This window comes from Lagopus muta, chromosome 1, assembly GCF_023343835.1.
Source record: "Lagopus muta isolate bLagMut1 chromosome 1, bLagMut1 primary, whole genome shotgun sequence".
NCBI classification, from domain to species: domain Eukaryota; kingdom Metazoa; phylum Chordata; class Aves; order Galliformes; family Phasianidae; genus Lagopus; species Lagopus muta.
The window spans coordinates 171,384,724-171,405,290 of record NC_064433.1 but is presented as its reverse complement, the minus strand read 5'-3'; the positions used below and the strand labels follow the sequence as shown (position 1 = coordinate 171,405,290).

General features: G+C 36.1%; 1 protein-coding gene across 10 annotated transcripts in view; it reads left to right on the top strand.

The window, feature by feature from the left end:
• NBEA (neurobeachin) overlaps positions 1 to 20,567 on the top strand; it is a 458,626-nt gene that overhangs the window by 264,729 nt on the left and 173,330 nt on the right. For all 10 annotated transcript variants that reach the window (XM_048948371.1, XM_048948342.1, XM_048948328.1 and 7 more), the window contains one exon: positions 10,503 to 10,627. In XM_048948371.1, coding sequence (XP_048804328.1) covers positions 10,503 to 10,627 — 125 coding nt within the window. The remainder of the gene's footprint in view (positions 1 to 10,502; positions 10,628 to 20,567) is intronic.

Below are 20,567 nucleotides of genomic sequence, written 5' to 3'. Positions count from 1 at the left end.
GTATAGAGGCATTTCAGAATGAAAAATTTCATCAGGTGGACAGAGATTATTAAAAAAATCCAGCCAGTCAAGCTAACTGTTAGTCCTTCTTTGTGTCCATGATCAGTTTGTTTGTTTCATCTTTCAGTCTGTTTGCCATAAGCCCAAAATCTCCATTGCCTAAGGTGCAAGTTATCAGGCAATACAACATCTTCTAGAAACTAACTGCCTTAGAACAATGCATTTCATAGAATCATAGAACAGCTCGGGTTGGAAGGGACCCCAAAGATCATCAAGATTCCCATTCCCCCTGCCACAGGCAAAGTCACCAACCTCCAGATCTAGTAGTAGACCAGATTTCCCAGGGTCCCATCCAATCTGAGCTTGAACACCTTGAGGGATGGAGCAGGTACTATCAAAGCAAAAAACTTCTCTATTTGCAGAGCATCCTTTTTGCATCTATCAGTGCTGCTTTCCCTCTGGTATCTTTCCTAACTGAAAATTTATACATCTGAAGAGATTTCTGTTTTCAGCTTCCCTTTTCTATTTTTCATCTTTTAAACTTGAGTGTTCTTAATTTTTTCACTCAAGTCATGAAAGTTGTAGGAGTTGAAGAGTTTTCTTAAGAGTAGCCAATTCTCTGTTCCTCTCAGCTTTGTTCTTCATTATTAATGCAAGAACATTAGTAACATGATCATAGAAGAGAAACTGTGATGGCAACTTATTGTGCTTTTCAAAGGTGACTCCTCTGCTCCTGTTTGATGATTTGCTATATTTTCTACTACCCACTTTTGGCTCATCTGTCTTCTATTTCACACTTATTTCTAAATCCGTATGAAAACTCTACCATTCCAACTAAATTATAGAGTTGTATTTAATTATTAAATCATTATAATTATTTTATATTAGCAGCAGGAATTATAGTTGATATCAATGGATGTGGAAAGCCCCTGAATCAAACAGGACAGAAAAATAGGTCCTTTACTGTATGATCCAATAGCTCTTTCAAGTCAAAGCCTTACCATGTATGCTGCTGGTATTTATTCAGGACTTACAACATGTATGAGATCATATACTAAGTTCCAGTACCTTCTGAGATATGTTTAACTATCTAGAGTCTCATCCAAATGTGTTGCATATTTATCTATCTATACCCCATTGCTGTAAAATGAATGATGAGTCCTAGCATCACAGTTAACTTGGAAGATAAATTGTGATTTATGGCATTGGTATCTTTAATCTGATGTGCATAGTAGGCAAGCAACAATGCAATTCTAGAATTTCAGCCACTGCAGGTAAAAGATTAGCTGAAATATTTTCATTGTCCTTTGTGGAGCCAGGAGTTGAACTTAATAATCCTATGGGTCTCTTCCAATTCAGGATATCCTATGACTCTACAGTGGCAACCAAAATCTAATTACAAGAAATAGTACCCAAAATTAAAACGATTAATAAGGGATTTTATGAAAATAAGAAAATTAGTTTTCTAAGATGGCTATTAACTTTCAGTGGGAAAAACAGAGCAATTAGTATTTTGGTATTACTAAAGTACTGCAGAATTCCTCTGTAATAATTTATTACAGTATTTGCTAGGAATCACCATCAAATACTTTTTTTTTTTTTTTCCTGGTAATAAGAGTGAATTTCTATAAAGGGGAGAGATACTAAAGAAATGATCTTTAATTTGAAATTTAAATCAGAGTTCTACATCAATAGAACCAAATGGCCTTTTGTGAGCTCTGAAGACAGTTAAGCAGAATGTCTCTTTAAAATCATCTGATATGCCATAAAATGAGATGGTGTCTGAATCTTCAGAATTTCAAACCAGTGTGACTTTTTTCAGTACCAGTAAATTAAGCAGTAATTTAAATTATGGCTGTAAAATTAGTAAATGACATCAAAAATAAGAGAGGGTAGAATTGTTGTATCTATGAAAGAAAAAAATGTGGCTTTATAGTTTTGGAGAATTTACAAAGTGTGTCAACAAAATAATAAGTGAAAGGAATCTGGAGGTAGTTTTAAGGTAACTTGATGGGAAAAAAATAAAGAGAATGATAAAAGTTCTTCAAAATAGGTAGAAAAGAAAAAGCTTTAAAGTTGCTTACTCTTCTAAAGATCAAATCTAATTGGTAAACAAGCAGACTTTTAGAGAGATCAATATTTGTGCTTTGTAACTTTACAAGGTTTTTGCTTTTGGATGGGTTGAAAAGCCTAAGCACTGATGATCTCAAAGAGTTTAAAGGAAAGAAAGAAACTGAGATTGCATCCTTTAAACCATCCGAGAGAGGGAATAGCTGTTTTATCATGAAAATTTAAGCTATATAGCCATTAATGATAGTCATTATAAAATTATCAGTGTGCATATAGTGTTTGCAGATGAAGAACAGCCTTACAGCAGTCCTGGATAAAATGGAAGAATATTAATTCAAGTACTTGTTTTCTGTTTTTGTTTTGTTTTCCCCACAATTTAAATTGTCTTTAAAATCTCTTCTTTGTGTGGAACAGACTTGATAATGCATAAGATTTCCTATTAGAAAGGAGCCAAGTACCTCAGCAATTCAGCAAGGTTAGAAGCAGGGAGCAGTGGCAGACAGCAGAGAGAAAAATGCCAAAATTTGAGAGGTTCATTAAAAAATGAATTCTCAGATGGCAGAAATCTAGGGTTTTGGTATATTTACTGTATATTATAAAAATACTGGTCCTCAGATTTGGGTAACCACTGGTATTAACATCAAAATCCTTCTTTTTTTATAACTTCATTTCTTGCACCTGCAGATTATAGTTACTTTTATTATTTGCATGTACTTCTCTGTCATCCCATCTGATTTCCCTTCCACTTGCCACTACAGTCATCAGTTTTCCTCTCACATCTCTGTTCCTTATGAACTTACTACTCGTTCATTTCTTCCACTTCAGTGTTGCTTTTTCCTCACCAATCAATAATTGCATTTCAAACCTTTCATCTATACTTTTTAACCAATTTGCCTCCCAGTCTGCTGTCTTTATGATTTCATATTGCACAGTGTAAGAGAAAATGTGCTTGGAAGAAATCTTTTCATCTGTTTCTTTTCGTCCCAGATCCGGTAAGATTACCATAATGAAAATTATCTACTAGTTAGACCCCATCACTTCTCCTTTTGAAAAGTCCTCACTGCCTAATTCTAGACTTTTCTGTGAAGCCCATTTCCTTTTCATTTCTGAGGCTCTAATTTTGTCTACATTTCTGCTCTCATTTCATCAGTTGCTCCTATCTCACCTCTCTTCTTGTTTTAATTTTTCACATGTTGGCAGCACTACAAAGGAGGTACAACTCTCAAGTCTCATGACACTTCTGTATAAGGCAGCCCTGGCCGTGCTACGGGGATGTAAGTCATCTAGCTGGACTTCTGGGCTCTCCACACTATTTCCTCCAGCTGTCAGTGACCAGAATACCATTTGCCTTCAAATTAGCAGGCAGTTCTCTTGCTTCCTCTCTCCTTCATACCCATATAGCTTGCTGCACTGATTACAAGAAGAGGAGAAAAAGTTATCAGTGGCTATTCCCCAACAAATGCTACCCCTAACCAACTGCCTAGGCATTCCTTTTTCACCCACTGACGCTGCTTCAGCTTCATCACTGTCACCCAGTGTTTATTCTCTGTAAAGAATTGTTTTAATTTTTAAAATGTCTTACAGAAACTATAATAGAGCTAATTCTTGAAATTATAGATCATCAGTTCCTTCTATTTTACATGCAGTTTCCCAGTATTACAAAGAGGATGGATTCTCTGGCATCCTTCCAGTTCTGTGACCCACCTCTTTTTCCAAGCAACTTTTCCCCCTTCCCCCATGCCTGCAGGCTGGTTCCTCTTCATTAACATATTCAAACTTAATCTCTTCCATCTGGCAGCCCATCCTTTGGGCTTCAGGCAGAGGATCTTTTATAGACATATGTACTGCTGCTGTCCTCTGTACTTGCCTCTAGCTGCTGTAGCTGGAGGTAACAGCATTTGTAGCATCCAGTCTGAGCACAGGGTTCCAGTGGAACAGCATGAGGAGGTACAGGGATTCACAGCCATGAAGCTGCTGTTACAGATGTTGGCTTGCTCACAGGGTGGATTATAACAGCTAAGATTCATAATTAAAAAGTAAAACATAGCTTTTACCTCTTCAGAGCTGTCACCAAAAGTCTTAATGGAAAATCTTTTCAGAAGTTGCATGGAACAATTCTGAGCTATCAAAGCATTCTGAAAGACAAAAAGAACTTTGCAGATTGACTTGATATTCTTCTGAACTGTTTTAGAGGCACAGAGCTACACAGTTTCTCTTCTGAAAGAGTTATATGTTAGATATCTGGAATGCTTTAACCTTTCTTGGTAATATTTGTCTTGAAATGTATGGAATTTTTGTATGAAGTTGCAGAAAACCGTATTACACAGAATTCTGAGCAAGGCTGGCTTTTAGAGCAACCTGACCTTGGAATAGCAGGTCTCTTTAACATCTTGGTTCATGACATGGACAATAGGATCAAAAGTGCATCCTGAGCATGTCTGTGGATGGCACCAAACTATATGGTAAAGTGGAAATGATGGAAAGAGAGTGTCATCCAAAGGGACCCTAACAGTGTAAGATCCTGCACCTGGGCCAGAACAATCCCAGACATAGAAACAGGCTGTGCAGTGAGTGGACTGAAAGCAGCCCTGAGGTGAAGGGCATGACAGTGTTGGTGGATGGAAAATCTCAACATGAACCGACCATGTGCACTTGTCACACAGAAAACCAACAGTACTGTGGGCTGCATTAAAAGAGGGGTGGACAACAGGGCAAGGGAGGTGATTGTCCCTCTCTGCTTTGCCTTCATGAAGCCCCATCTGCCATGCTGTGTCCAGATCTGGGGTCTCCAGCACAAGAAATGCATGCAGTGGGTCCAGGGGAAGCCATGAGAATGATCAGAAGAGGCCTGGTGCACTTCTCCTATGAAGAAAGACTGAGAGATCTGTGCTTATTCAGTCTGGAGAAGAGAAGGCAACAGGGAAATCTCACTGTGGCTTTCCAGTACCAATAGTGGACCTACATAAAATCTAGTGTCAAGGAATGTAGTGAAAGAGGAGAGATTTAGATCAGATGTAAGGAAGAAATTCTACAGTATGAGGGCAGTCAGGCACTGGCACAGGCTGCCCATAGAAGCTGTGAGTGCCCCATCTGTAGAGGTATTCAAGGCTAGGCTGGATGGGGCTTTGAGCAGCATGATTTAGTGGGAGGTGTCCCTGAAAAGGGCAGGGTTGGAGTTAGGTCCATTCCAACCCAAACCATTCTGTCTGCAGTGGCTATTTAGGGTAGCATAAAACCACTTTGCCTTTTCAACTCATGCCTAACCTTTGACAAGATCAAATGCTGCATAGAGAAAGAGAATACACACAGTGAGCTGCTCAGCAGGCACAAAAGGTGATAGTGGAAGCAAAATAGTTTGTAATCCTTCAATAACTGTATTAAAATAGGGCTTAATCCATTATAATGTGTGTAATTATATGCCTGTATTAATCATATGAAATACCATATCTGAAATTTTGGATTATGTTTTTAACATATATTCTGTTGCTTTGTAAGTAACTGTGTCAGTAGGTTCATACCAGCCTTTGTGATGAAGAGGATGATAAGGATGATAAAGGTTTATGTTAGTTTGTGTTATAGTTTGTAAGGAAAATATCTTTACAGTCTGAAGTGACTGGATCTCTTTGGTCACACATTTTAGAATGCATTTTAAATAACTTCATTTAAATAGGTAAGATATATTTGATTCTGGAGGTGTATAGAATTAGCTCACAAATGATTCCATGAACTTCTAGTTCTTAAAAATTAAATAAGTAAGATCATTGCTTAATATGCACCTTAATATGCACATTTTCATTAGAACAAGCCTGATTTGAAATCATTTACCTACTACTTTAAGAAACAGGGGAAGTAATGAGAAATTAAATGTAATCTAGTTGGCTGTGGAAATAATGTTTGCTAATAATAGATACGTTATTAAGAAAATTTTACTTTTCACATAACTAAATTACTAAAATGACACAATGTATTCACATTCTTCCAGGAAAAGCAGACTGTAGCAGGAGGGACAATGTGCAGACATTACCACTTCTAGAATTGACTTGTGTCTAGTATTTCACATAGAGAAATTCTGCTTGATTTACAGACATCACTTAGAGCTACTATCTAGATTCCTGAAAAAAAGCTAACGCCTGAATAATATCCACAGGATTTTAGCATAAACATGTATAGTGTACTGTCATCTAGGAGCTAAACAACCTAATTTGTTCTGGGATTTATTAGGTTTTTTTTTTAGTTTTAGGCTAGAGTTTGTGGCCACAGTCTTCTGCTTGTTTCTATTTTTAATCCAAGGAGAAATGTAATAATATATTTTTTTAGTAAAATCCCATTAATCTGTCAATAATATTAATGACATAAATCAATCATTCAATATTTTCTAGACTACGATTTCTTGCAAGAAAAAGGGTAAGAAGAAAAAGCCCTGCCACTTTAATAAAGGCACTGCTCAAATAGTTAAGTGTAAATCTGAGGGTGATTGGTTAAGATCCAGAAACCTTTCTATCTGTAGCTCAGATTCTGTGAACCCAAGACATCTTTGCAGTGTAGTACTTGACATCTAGTAACATTATAGTGTTTATTTCCAGGCTTGATGTTTGTGTAACTCAGAATCTTTTATTGCTTCGGGATTTGTCCAGTCTTGTTTTATTGTGTGATGTTTTGGGGTTGTTTTGTTTGTTTGTTTTTTCTGCATTACAGAGGAGTTAGAAAAATACAGGCAAGCACTATTTTACTGTTACTGATTTTATTATACTTAATTCCTGTATCAAGGCAATACGTAATTGAATTTTGAATGTGGAATCATAGAATATGAACATATCCTTGATGGGCTTTCTATTATAGGCTTGCATGCAGAAAAATAAGATTTGCAAAGCACTTTGAATAATAGCATATGAAGTACATTATGCACTCTTAATGATTAGACAGTTTTGCACTGTAGGATCATTTTAGCATACATTACCCCATGAGCAGCTCAGTGCAAATTTTACACTGTGCTTAAAAGTAATGGCTATTTTTTTGGTGGCAGGAGCCTATAAGCCAGGATTTCACAAGAATCAGAGAAGAAAAGCAAACTCCTTAGCTTGCTTGGCTATAGGTGTCATACTCCATCATATACTTAACTGTGTTCAGCATATTTTTGTTTATTTATTATTCAGAAAGATAGTTGCTAGCAAATACTGTACCACACCAAGAGAATTTCACCAGCACCAAGTCCTCCTAGTTTGTTAAACACTTTGTAGGTGTTATCTCTAAGGAGAGAAAAATCTTTAGAAGGGGTCAGATGAAAGCATCTTAAGCTCTGTTATTACTGCATGGAGCTTGTTTATGTACGCAGTATCTGTGTACAAAGACTGTGTCATTCATATGACTTGTGTTTCCTAAATGTTTCGATGTTCTCAAGCCTTGTTTCCTTAACCTTTTAAAGTTGAAAACAGATTTGATACTGTATTAAAACTTCTGTAAATCTTACAAACTCCAATATAAATAGTCTGTAAACTAGAGAGACAAAAGGCATTATTTCCCTGAAGGAAAGTGCCTGGGAACACAAGTAGGGAGATGGAAATTCATGAAAATCTCTACTTTTTAAAATAAATAAAATTGTTGCATTATTTTTATCTTGTTGCTCTTTTCACATATCTTCCCCATACGATCTTCCTCATGAGAAATGTTTCCATCTTTTCATTTATAATTTTAGAAGGAATTATGTAAGAATCTTGGTTGGATTATGCATAGTTTTGCATAACGGTCCAACAGTATGCATCCTAACAAAAATGTACTACTAACTTGCTAGTACCTGATCCCCTGAGTTGCTCTGTGTCTTTATCTCCCACTGCATCTGGCTGCAGGTTGGCAGTGATTGAGGGCTGCAGCCCTGGGTTAATAAAATGAGATATGTTTTTGAAGACATAGCTTCTCCTGCAGGGAAAAACTCCAGCTGCATTTTAAAAAGATGTGTAATTTGTGATTATAAGTATGGTTTGAATCCTATTATTTCAAGATTTTTATTTTGGACCATTAGTAAGTATTTCAGATGTCAAGCCCGGATTAACTAATAAACTTTTTTTGAATGCCAGCTAATAAACATTGTTTGGAAATTTCGTCATGTCACTTATGACTTCATTAAAGTAGCAACTTTAAGTCTGTTACTTGCAGCTGAGAGTACACAATGTCTTTCGGACTAAAAAGTGAAATGAAAGGATTACCATATTAAACACAGAGCAAATTAAAAAATTAATATCTTAGTCTTTGAGTATTTCTTATTTCAGTAAAAGGCTTTAAATTCTTACATTATTGTGTCATTTTTATTAACTTAACAGTCTTTATTTTTTTATGAAGAAGTACGGTTTCACAGAACTCTTTTGTTTAAAACAATTTTCATTAACATCTTTACTCCCTTTTCATCACAACTTAGAAGGATGCAGAAAAGGAATGTTTCTCATAGTCCATAATGATTTTATGACTATTCTTCCTATTGTGAGTTTAAAACATTGACTTGAACTGCCCAAGGAGATTTTAAGCTATGTGTTTGAAACCAAAGAGTAGCTGTCTGCCCATTTTTTTGCATTCATATCACATAAGAGTCAAACGGACTTAGCAGTCACAATAAAATTATTCAGTGCTCAGTGTAGGAGGAGAAAGAATGGACTAATATGTCACACTAACACAACATCTGTGAGCAAGACTGTATCGTAGTATGAGAACAATGTAGGCTGTTTTACCTAGAGAGAAAACTGGTACTCAGGATAGCAAGATACTGTCACATAGCAGGCATGCCGAGGCACTAACACTGCATCTTCCCACTGTGAGAGCTCAGAGCAACTGCCTCACCGTTATGGAAGATGCTCTGAATTGCTGTCACTGAGTAAGCAGCTCTCACTGAACTCCCAAAGATGTCATCTCAGTGCTTGTATGTAAGCAAAATAATGTCTGGTCCACAAAGCAGCATTAAGAGTAAGACCCTCAATTCAATTCAAGAAGCATATATTGAAAATGTTATTCAGGATGAAAAAAAAAAAAAAAGAAAAAAAAAGAAAAGAAAAAAAAAGGCTACAAATAATTGACTAAAAAAATGATGATGTACTGCTTCTGAAAATATGAGTGGCTAGAAGGTTCGCTGCTGCATCCACTCCCCTTGAGCTGTGCCCTCCAGAACAGAGCCAGGCCTCATGACAGCATTTAGTAAAGTTGGATGGGAACACATGAAAGTGTGAAAGAAGTTGACTGCAAAAACTGCAAAGATCTGTTCTACATTATTCTGCATTCTACATATTTATTCACTTAATCTGGAAATTGCTAGAAGTTCATAGCCATAGTGAAGACTATAGAAAACAATGACCTAACTCACATCTATGAAAATCCAGCTGAAATGAAGAGCTGAATAAATTGAATAGCACTGGTTTAAAACAGTGGCTCTCTAATTATGGTTTTGCAAGTTTGTAATCTTCAGAGTTGTTTAAAGTGTACAGTATGTTCAACTACCATTTTGAATGTAAAGGTGAAGCCAGAAACACTTCGGATATTTGACAGTGATCCAACAAGTTCTTTACATTTTGGCTTAAAATGCAACTTTGTCTGAATATCCCACAGCATAATTGAGAAATTTGAGATCTTTGTGTTGATAAGGTCAAGAAGTTGTCTAGAGGTGAAGTTGGTCATTTCTGTAGAGGCAAAGTTAAATACCAAGTGATTACACATATATGTCTTGAGTTGAACATAGGTTAACACTAGCTTATATCACTCTACAGAGCTTTAATATTGCTTTTGAGTGTAAAAAGGCAATGTAACGCAAAGATGGCCATGGTTGTTAATGGCTTGTATTAGCTGGAAGCTATAAAATCATCCTAGTACTCTGTTAGTGCTGGAATAATAATTTACCAAGACAATTACCACATGGTGGAATTTTTTGCTGCTCTAATTCAGCGTTATTAATAATGAATAAAATTGCAATTTTCTCAGGTTGCTAGGGGCAGTGGGGAATTATTTCAATGAATATTTCAGCACATTAGTTTAATCATAGTTCCACAAAATTCAAGTGGGCAATATTTTATACTTCTAAGTTCAGTCTGCTAAGGGACCATAGTCATTAAATTGCAAACTATTTGCGCTGAAGTCCATTCTATGATTTACAAGCCTTGTTAAAAACACTGTAAAAGAAAGCAAGCTGTGCCATTAATACTTGTAATTTGATGCTGCATTTGTTAATGGGCTCAGTGTGATTAATGTTTTTAGCAGCAGGCAGAACATTCTGAGACAGGCAGTGCTGAGGTTTATAATACATAAATGCATGTAAAGAAATGTTAGAATATTGTAAGTTTTAGTACTATATGTTTTTACAAGATTATATTCCTGAAACAGAAAAGCAGCAGTGAAATTATAGTATGTAAATACGGTTCAAGCTGTGGTAGGTGCTGATGTGTGTGTTCTTTATTTCATAGCCAACTGCACGACTTCTGGCGCTTGGATTACTGGGAAGACGATCTGCGCCGGCGGAGGCGATTTGTTCGCAATGCTTTTGGATCTACTCATTCTGATGCTCTTCTCAAAGCTGCTGTGGAATATGGTCAGTACTAAGTCCTGCTTAAAAATATATCTTAACGATGTTTTCTTCGTGTCCATGAATCCCTGAGAATTATGTCCCTTCTTTTATAAGGATCGCGCTAATTCCTAGAGCAACATTTTCTTAGAAAAGGAATTCTTTCAATTCTCATACTTCAGTGAACCAGAAGATGTGAGCTTGTGAGCTGTTAAATTTTCTAATCCTCAAGGGGTTCACATGGCATTCCCAGACACTAATTTTGAGACACTGGTAAAAGTAACCAAACTTGTCTCTCCCAAGTGACAGAAAGAAACTGTTAGGCCATCAAACTAATGTGTCATAACAGTTCTGTTGGAGACCTCTCATGAATAAGGAATTAACTGCTTTTAAAATGTATCAGATGTTTTTATCTTGGCGTGAATAGTCTCAGCCAAAAATATATTATTTCTGCAGATAATGAAATGCGCAACAACTTGTTTAAAAATATGTATTTTGAGGATGCTTGTGATGGAATAGATTAGTGGCCTCATAGGAGATAGTCTTAGAATTTAAGAATTAGATGATGATAGATGATTGTGGAGAGATAACTGGAGTATGAAAGAGGAATGAGAAACACTCTTAGAAATTGCCTTATAACATCCAAAAGTTTCATGTATTTTACTGTCTTCTGTTCAACAGACTGAACCTGAGTACTCCAAAGAACTAAAGTACATTTACTTCTCAGCCTTAATCTCTGCAGCCCTCTAATCTATCAAAGATGGGGGATATTTTGAAGAATACTAAGATGCTTTTCTGTTATTTTTCTTTAATTTGTAGTAGTGGGAAAAAAAAAAAAAAAAGAAAACCACCTAGGATTCTTTAGCATTTTGCAGTGAAATTTTACATCGTGTATGAAAAACTGAGAAAAGGGGAGTAATTTGCCCAAAGCAAGTTAAATCTTTCAGTTGACATGCAGCCAAGGGCTCATGGTGCCAGAGGTTCTGAATATGATAGATATAAAGCTAACCCTACATATTTCACCAGCTTTGCAGGTTGCTGAAGCAAATACCAGCGATTCAAAGAAGGTTAAACATATGAATATCTGCATGTGCAGTTTTACTAGCTAGTGTAATTTAATACTTATTTTAATGTAAAATAAGGTTGTCATGTGCAGAACTTCAACTGTTCACCAGTTGGGTTAAGGAAGTCATTTCCCCTAGGAGTACACTTGCCTCATACACATTTGACAAAAGGTTATTTTATCCACAGCTTTCCAAAATGTCAAAATAGAGATCTTATCAGAAGCAGATGCAGAAGTGTGCTAATTTCTGTGTTGCTTTTGGAAGAAAAATAATCATCAAAACTATGTATGAGCTTTCTGCACTATTCAGGCATTAAAACTCTTTAAAAATACTGTAATTTTAGTAATTTTAATTTTAGATATCAGCCTAGCATAAAAACAGGAACAAATCTGACTCAGAAGCTATCACGAAGTTTTAAGTCTTCATACTGTCCACCTTCCATTTACATAAGCAGCCTTTTTTCTTCTTTATATTAGGAATATTTTATCATGGGGATCAGATTGCACTCAGAAGATGCTGGAAGTGTTAGGGCTTTTTTTTGCTTTGTTTTGTTTTATGAAAGCTATAATACAAGTTGCACTTTAATTGCTTCCACATACTGCAAAGATTGAGTCTGTTAAAGTAGTTTTTGAGTTATAGTATTTCAGTGGAGTTGACAGATGCCCAGCATAGTAGAGCTAGCCTGCGAGATAAACCCGTAACCAAAAGAAGCAGACAAGCTGAAGGAGTTATTGTTTCTTACCATATTATTTCTATGTAGTTTCTCACTACTTACCTGTAAGTGCATTCAAAATACAGGAAAATTAAAAGCTCAGGTATTTTTGAAGGTAGTATGCATCAAATGTACTGATTGCATAGAAGTTTCAAGAGACAAAAGTTTCAGGAAGATTAAAATAAAAAATTCCAAGCTTAAATTTTTCATGTATTTATCAAAATTAACTTGGAATTTTAAAGCAGCAGCAGGCTTTGAAGTTGTAATTCATGGATTCTATCTACATGTACTTACTTTTCAGAGGCTAAGCCTTTGGATTTTAACACTGAAACTTTCAGCTGACCTTTCGCTGTAAGAAAACATCCTTAACACTGATGTTATTTTTATGCCTCTTGGTGTTACTAATGAGTTGAATAATTTATGAGGTTGTCATGTGAAAAGGATTTGGTGCAGTTTGATGTACTTTTAGCCTCTGGTGTTGGAATGTGATTAATAAAGAGCTGGAGGCAGATTTTTTTTTTTTTTTTTCTGCAGGGTTTAACCTTCATTGTAATTTTTTATTAGCTTTGTTTTGATAATTCTGTTTGGAACAATTTGATAATGAAGTGCCCCCAGCTTCCACAGCTAAGCTTGATATCAGAATATAGAAAGAATTTAAGGCATTTTTATAAATTGTTCTGCATCCTTTTCCAGCAATCGATTTTTTTTTTCCTGACCTCAAATACTTTGTTTGTGAGAAATAAACTGTTAATCAAAGCAACATTTGTTAGGCTTTTGTTATATTAATAGCAGTTTTTCATCTTGACTGATACCCCTAGCACAAGAAAATCTATTTTGAGCATCAGTAAAATGGTGGAAACATAAGTTTTTGTTATCTACATTGACTGTCAGTTATCATTTAGGAATTTGTGCATTAATATTGCAGTAGAGGAATATATAGTCAAAGCTAAGTAAGCAAGCTCCTCCATATCTACGATCAAAGGCATCAGCTTAAATAGGTCTGATCAGGCATTGCAGAAGAGGGCAGGCAGTTTCAGCTGAGCAAAAATCACAGAGCAAAGATGACAAAATTAATCAATCATTTCTTTGGCAGTAAATAATAAGATATGCTGAGGATTGCAGATGAGAGAATTTCCAGATTCCTTGGAGACGTGCCTGCTTAACACCTGATATATCTAAGTTTGTACAGCCATCAAGATGACCTTGATAAACAAAAAAAATGCTCTACAGCTACTCTAGTACTAAATCAGTGTTGATGCTGGATTTGTGGATAATGTGATTATATAACACTCACAGTCATCAAAGAATAGAAAATTCTTGGAAATGAAAACCATGTCTGTGATTTATATGTTTGTTTTAGAAAAGAAACAACAAATGCTAAATTATGTCTTGAAGGGCTTTAAAATGAAGTGTTAAATTTAGCTTCTTACTGTAGGAAGCATTATTTGTTATCTGCTGCATGGCAGTCATATTTTCAAAAAAATTCTGCTACAAGGCATATGGTAAGGCTTCTATACATTTAACTACAGGATGTTTCTTAGCAATTCTATGTGTGTTCAGATGTCTGTTTTTCATGAAATATACTCATGGGTATGTGTATGTATGTTCATAGGAGTATATAGGGGTGTGTGTGTGTATGTGTTCAAAGTACTTGGCAAGTAAAAGCATTTCAGAACTGAAGATTTTTTAACACATTCCTGTGGCTATATGCTTAGCTATCCTATGAGACTGTGAGTTTATCAGAGTCATAGCAACATTTCCAGGAGATTCACTGGATAATTTTTTTCCGTTAGGATTAGTCTCTTCCATTTCTAGCTATTATTTGATTTTAGCACTGGATTTTACGTCTATTTCATATCTAGTTGTAAAACTCAAGCACAATTATTTCAGCACTGTATCTGCTGTTCTCTTTTGTTTTAGTTAAATTCTTACTTGAATAGATCCAAAGATTCATTTCTACCTCTTGTGAAGCTGAAGAGGTATTACTTCCTGTATTATCAAAGTGCAAGGTATAAACTGAGCTTTGGAACTACTGAAAGATTTTTAGAGTTATGATTTTATAATATCAGTGGATTTTAAACAGTTCTTATTTTAAGTTTACATGGAGTTTCAATGTAATTTAACAAAAAAATTAATTGGGAATTAAAAAGAGGGGGGAAGAAAAGTTTGTGCAAGAGATTATAGATTCTATTTCTCTTCCCCAAATTTTGCTACCAATAAATGCATAAAATATACAGACATGACCCAATTCACAGTGATTCTGTACATGTGATGAAAGAACTGTCTCTTCCAGTTAATCACCTTAACAGTTTACAGTCACTGGATATTAGTATAGATGAGACACTGCTGTACAGCTGTGGACAGTGAAATAGAGTAATATTCTACAGAGGTCAATTTAAGAGCAAAGTAGTGTATTTATTATCTTTGGTCCTTCAGCCTTTGGAGACTATGTTCCATAGACCATTTGTGTTAGAAGGGATCCAAGAAAAGCCACATTTTCTTGTTTGCAGTGGATGCATGAACATGAGGAACTGTGTGTCCATGCTCTAAACATAGATATGTAAGCCGGTCAGACTGGTCAACTATTTCTAGCCTCAGGAATATTTGGCCTGTTGAGCTGATTATCATGACAGATAAAAAAACACATTTATAATGTAGTATGTGATATGTGCAGGTTTTGAAACAAGGCTACAGATACAGGTTGTATATGCATTACAGTGATTGATTTTGAATTTGCATATTTTAAGTTACTCATTCCATAATATAATAGGACATTTAATTAGCAACCTTATTTCAAGAGCAGTTCTAACTGCTGTATCTTACTCCTTCTGGCAGTTGTTATCACTACTCTATGTTTCAATAAATGCTATGTATGCTTATCATCAGAAATATGGTTTGATTATACAAACAGAGTTAAAAAGCATCAACTTATGAAATCTGAAATGTTCAAATCTAAAGTCTACATTCATGAAATCAGCTGGAGTTCAACAGATTTTCAAAGAATTGCAGTCAGGATTCCTTCAGGCTGCTGAAGGACTTATATTCCTAGAGCAGTTAGCTTCAAGCAGGTGCTAACTTAAAGGATGTTTGGATTCCCTGCTGTGGAACTGGAAGCCTGAAATCCATTGGAACTTCTAAACAGACCAGGGCTGTCTTCAGAACAGAGAACCTGGCTGCCCCTTGGGCCCTGAATCAATATTAAATTTGGGAGGATCCTCAATATCAAAGAAAAATGTATTAAGGTGTTACAAGGGCTGTAACTCTGAAGTGAACTCTCAGTGCTGAGAAGTCCAGAGCAGCTGATTTCCACAGCTCCTGATGCCTATCTCCTCAACTGCTGGGCTCCCCATGTTCTGTGATTAGTGGTAGGACAAGGTAGAGGGAGAACACTACACAGAAACCGTTGAGAAGTTGGTTTCATTTAGCATATACCAGATGTTGTTCCAGAAAACTAAGTCCATTTATAAACAAACTTGTTACGATGTTTTCTGGTGATTGGACAGTTTAAGAAATCAAAATGTTCTGTGAACTGAATGTGTTTAATTTCTTCATCTCTGTTCAGAATCTTTATTGTGGAATCAAATGCCTAACCCCAGGAAGACTGAAAGCCCACCTAAAAGCTAATCTTTCATTACTGGAACTTCTATGTCTTGGGTTCTGCACATTGTCATATCAGTTTGACGACAGTAATGACATTTCTAGCAACCTGGAGGTTCCAGTCCCTTCAGCATATTTATGACATATCTGTTGAACTCTCTCCAGTAAGTCCATGTCTCTCTTGCACTACAGGACCAGAACTGAACACAGCACTCCATATTTGGCCATATGCCTTCTTAGCAGCATGAACACATTGCTGACTCATGTTCAGCTTGGTGTCTACCAGGACAGCCAGGTCCTCTTCTGCAGGGCTACATTCTATCTGGGTGCCCCCAGCATGTCCTGATGCCTGGGATTGTTCCTCCTCTGGTGCACTTTTTCTTGCTGAACTGCATGAGGCTCCTGTCATCCCATTTCTCAAGCCTGTTGAGGTTCCTATGGATGGATGGCAGCATAACCTTCTGGTGTATTGTATTCAGATTGAGTTTGTTGTGAGTACTTGAGTTGCTAAAATGTTTCTGATAGGTTTTGGTTTTGTTTTGTTTTGCTTTGTTTTTATTTATTTAGTGCAGTATCCCACGCTGCCCAGAAAATTAGTCACACACAAAGCATTATAAAATACTTTGCTCTTGAGAAATGCGGGTGATGACCCTTATCTCAGATAACTTCAGAACTAATATTGAGTAATGTCATATGTATGAGTGTAAAAGAGAAACTAAAGAAAACAGAAGCCCCTGACTAAAAGTAAACTGCCTTTGTTCACTCCACACATACCCACTTTATTTTAGCCTGTAAGTGAACACAGTTGACGTGCAGTTTTGTGTAGTTTTAAGACATACCATCTATTTTGTAGGCAGAAATCACATGTGTTACTTGATGTAACATGGTAAGCATTTTAAGAATATTTATGCAGTCATTAAATTAATCCATAACGATGCTCCCATGTGTCATCAAGTAAGCCTCCTTTGTTCTTTACTCTAAATGTGGTCACACTGCCACATGACACAATGTGTAAGCCATTCTGCTTCACATGGAGCACCATTTTCTTTCTGTTTTCTCTGTTCAGCTCTCTTTGTCTCCATTAGTTTCATTACCAGCCAAGCACTACTTGTTAGACAAGATGCCCAGGGTTAGATGTATGATTTAATATTAAGAAAATTATGTTGAATGTTGAAATCAGTAATATTCTTGGTTATCTCTTTCACCTAAGGTAATATTCTGATTGCACAACTTTATTTCAGTACACGAACTAAATTCCACATCTGATTGTGAAATCTCCAATGCACTCTGAATGAGTTTATGTCCTAACTGTGTAGCTGAAGGAATGACAAAAATATCTGTGGGTTTTTTTTTTTTTTTAGGTATAGCATTTTAAGATTTGCTTCTACAGCCTTGTAATTGTAGCCCAACAGTGCCATCCACTGCTTCACCAAATAAACTTCCAAATATTTTATCCTCAGAGGGTTTTAGGGAAAATATGACCCAGAAATTGTGTTTTTCTAAAATTTTACATGGTAATTGTCAGATATGAATAAAAATAAAATATTATTTAGAAGACTCTGTCCAAGAGTAAGAGCTTTCATTAGAGATTACTATAAGAAGTTATTACAATTAGATTACTAATTGTGATAATAACTAAATCTAAAATACTGGGTTTAACTTGCTCTTTCTAGTATTTCGTAGTACCCTCAAAAGACATAAATTTATTCTCATTAAATATGTATAATATTATGACGATTTTCACTTCAAGGTGAATTGGTAGTGGAATTCGCTTAAGTAGAGTACTGGACACTACTGTTTTTTGTCAGTAGCTGACTATTGTCTGAGGAGGTAATAGGAAATGAGTTTCATCTGCATCCTAACAACCTCACAATGATATTTATCTGGTTTCTGTTATCTGCCATATCTAGCACAGGAATTTTCATAACAGCTCCATATCCATACATGAACAGTGAGTTCTTCAGTAGACCTTATTTCATGTGTCCTCATTTTATAAAGTCACCTTCGAAATACACTCAAAAAGTACCAGTGCAAACTGGAAGATTTTGAGAGTTTCAGCATAGTGCAAGGTGCAGACATGAATGCAGAAGCACCAGAAAGCACTGTATTAAAAGTCAAATAGATTGTGATTAAAGTTCTCAAATATAGCACTAAGTAGCATGTCAAGGAAGACACCATGTTAAGAATTCTATCAGCTAGTGTATTATATGTTTCCAGTTATGTATTTGATTTTGTTTTTCATATCATATATGCAACATCGTGACGTAATTTTTTCTTCTCCTTCTTGTATGCTTAAAGAGTATACCTCCCTCTGCATTTGTTATATAGCTGAACGTCATCTACAATACACAAACACTCTGAGCTGAGAAGACTATGCATAACACTCCACGCATGTTTCCCTGGTGTCTCTTTTAATTCAAATCACTCGATCTTATGTCTTCAAAAAAAGCTGATAGTGCTGTCAAATAGCATCTCATTTCCACATTTAATAGAAAACAGTTATTGAAAATTTGACATAACAACAGCAGTTTTGCAAATATCCCCACAGTTGCATGGAAGGTCTGCGCTTTTTGTCAGTGTTTGCAAAGCAGAATGGAAGATGTCACAAACGCCACACTGCAGGTTAAGAGAAAATGAAATAAAACACCTATTTCCTTTTTCCTTTACTACTGGCTGCTGCTAAGATTTCTGCAAGTTAGCTTTCCTTGGTATACACACAGGCTTTCTACCCAGGACAGCAATTGCCATTCCCCTATTTCAGAGACAAAACAATGAAAATCTGGCAGATGATCTCCATGAGCTGTTTTGGTAACACATCTTCAGATTCTGCTTTATCTCAGTGATATCTTATGTACTGGGTCACTTTTATCTATTAAAGTGTACCCAAGAGCTTTTCTAGCTGCAGCTATTTTTGTTTTGAAAAAATAGATAAATCCTGTGTAAAATTCTGACCTTGATCAAGCAAATAGAAAAGTTTTGATTTTAATTTTGCATTTTAGGTTCAGGAACTAGGAGCTCATGTTGTTACAACAGCCTGGCCTAAATGGTTTGCTGTTTGTTTTTTGTTTTTTCTTCTTGTTTTTTCTTTTAAGATATAGTCCCTTAGCAGAGCTAAGAGTTAAACACAAGTATTCCAATGTTAGGGCCACGCTGCTGTCTCACAAATGTGAATATCCTGTGGGTGCTGCCCTTTGTCTGATGTTGCTATAGGCATTGATCTACACAGAAATAGAAACATTTCCTCCCACCGGTTACTGTTGTTGCTGAAGTGAAAATGATGTATCCCAGTTCTAAAGATGTGGGAATCCATGTGAGGACGATATGAAATTTGCACAGAAAAAAAAAAAAACAAAACCAGATATCAATGCAGCATACTCAACCTATTGGGACTGCACAGTAAAGGAGAGAGTAATGAAGAATGAATCTACATATTCTAACAAGATTACTCTGTGGACAAATTTATCGCAAATATAAAATGGGGACTGTCCTTTTAAGAAGGAATTCAAGAAGACACTATGCATGAATTGGAAATTTTGCATATGTAAAGACTGCATAAGATCTTTTTCTGTATGTCTCTAAAGAGCAGGATTTCATTTGAAGTTATTACCATTCTAGAGAGCAAAGATCATTTCAGACATTTTGGCAAATGGTTATCTTGAAGCTTTTGAGTCTTCCTTCTGTGCATAAGTAGTCTTAATAGAATTTAAATAACCGCTTTACTGTGGGAATTCGGATACTTACTATAAAACCATTCTAAACTTACTTGCTACTTCTTCATTTCTTAGCTGTCTTATTATGTCTCTGTTCTATGCCTGTTTCAAAAGAGCTGATCTTGTCTGGATCTGATAGCAAAACCATAGACAGTGAGGTACAAAAATGCCTTCTAGAAAAGACAAAGTTGACCGTGCTTTGGCTGCAGAGAGGGATAATTAAGAAATTAGAAGGCAGAGCATAAATCTACAGATAAATCTTTTATATGAAAAATCACAGAATCACAGAATCACAGAATTGTAGGGGTTGGAAGGGACCTCCAGAGATCATCGAGTCCAATCCCCCTGCCAAAGCAGGTTCCCTACAGCAGGTCGCACAGGTAGGCATCCAGGCAGGTCTTGAACATCTCCAGAGAAGGAGACTCCACCACCTCCCTGGGCAGCCTGTTCCAGTGAAAAATCCTTGGGATTGGACCAGACTCAGTGGTTTGGACGCTCTAATTTTTAAATATTAGGTGAGGTTTAGAAATGTTGGTGTAGAATGCCCCAGTATAGGAGATAAGATCAGGTTTCTTACATGCCAGTGCATTGCCACCGAGCTACCAGTGTGTACCAAGCATCTCTGTTTCTAAAAGGCACTAAAAGGTTAGCTTTCTCTATTAGAATTTTGTTGAGCAGGGAGTGAAATTAAGGCTAGCATATGTGGGCACAATCCCACAGTACAGTGTGTGCCTTTGTTGAAGGCTGACAACTTTGATTGTGTCTTTGAGTAGAACATGGTTTTTGCTGTAGGATGTGTGCATGTTTTAAGTATTTCAAACTTAAAACTAATGTAAAACTTTCAAGACAAAATACAGGCCTGAATGTTAAGAGATTACTTACTT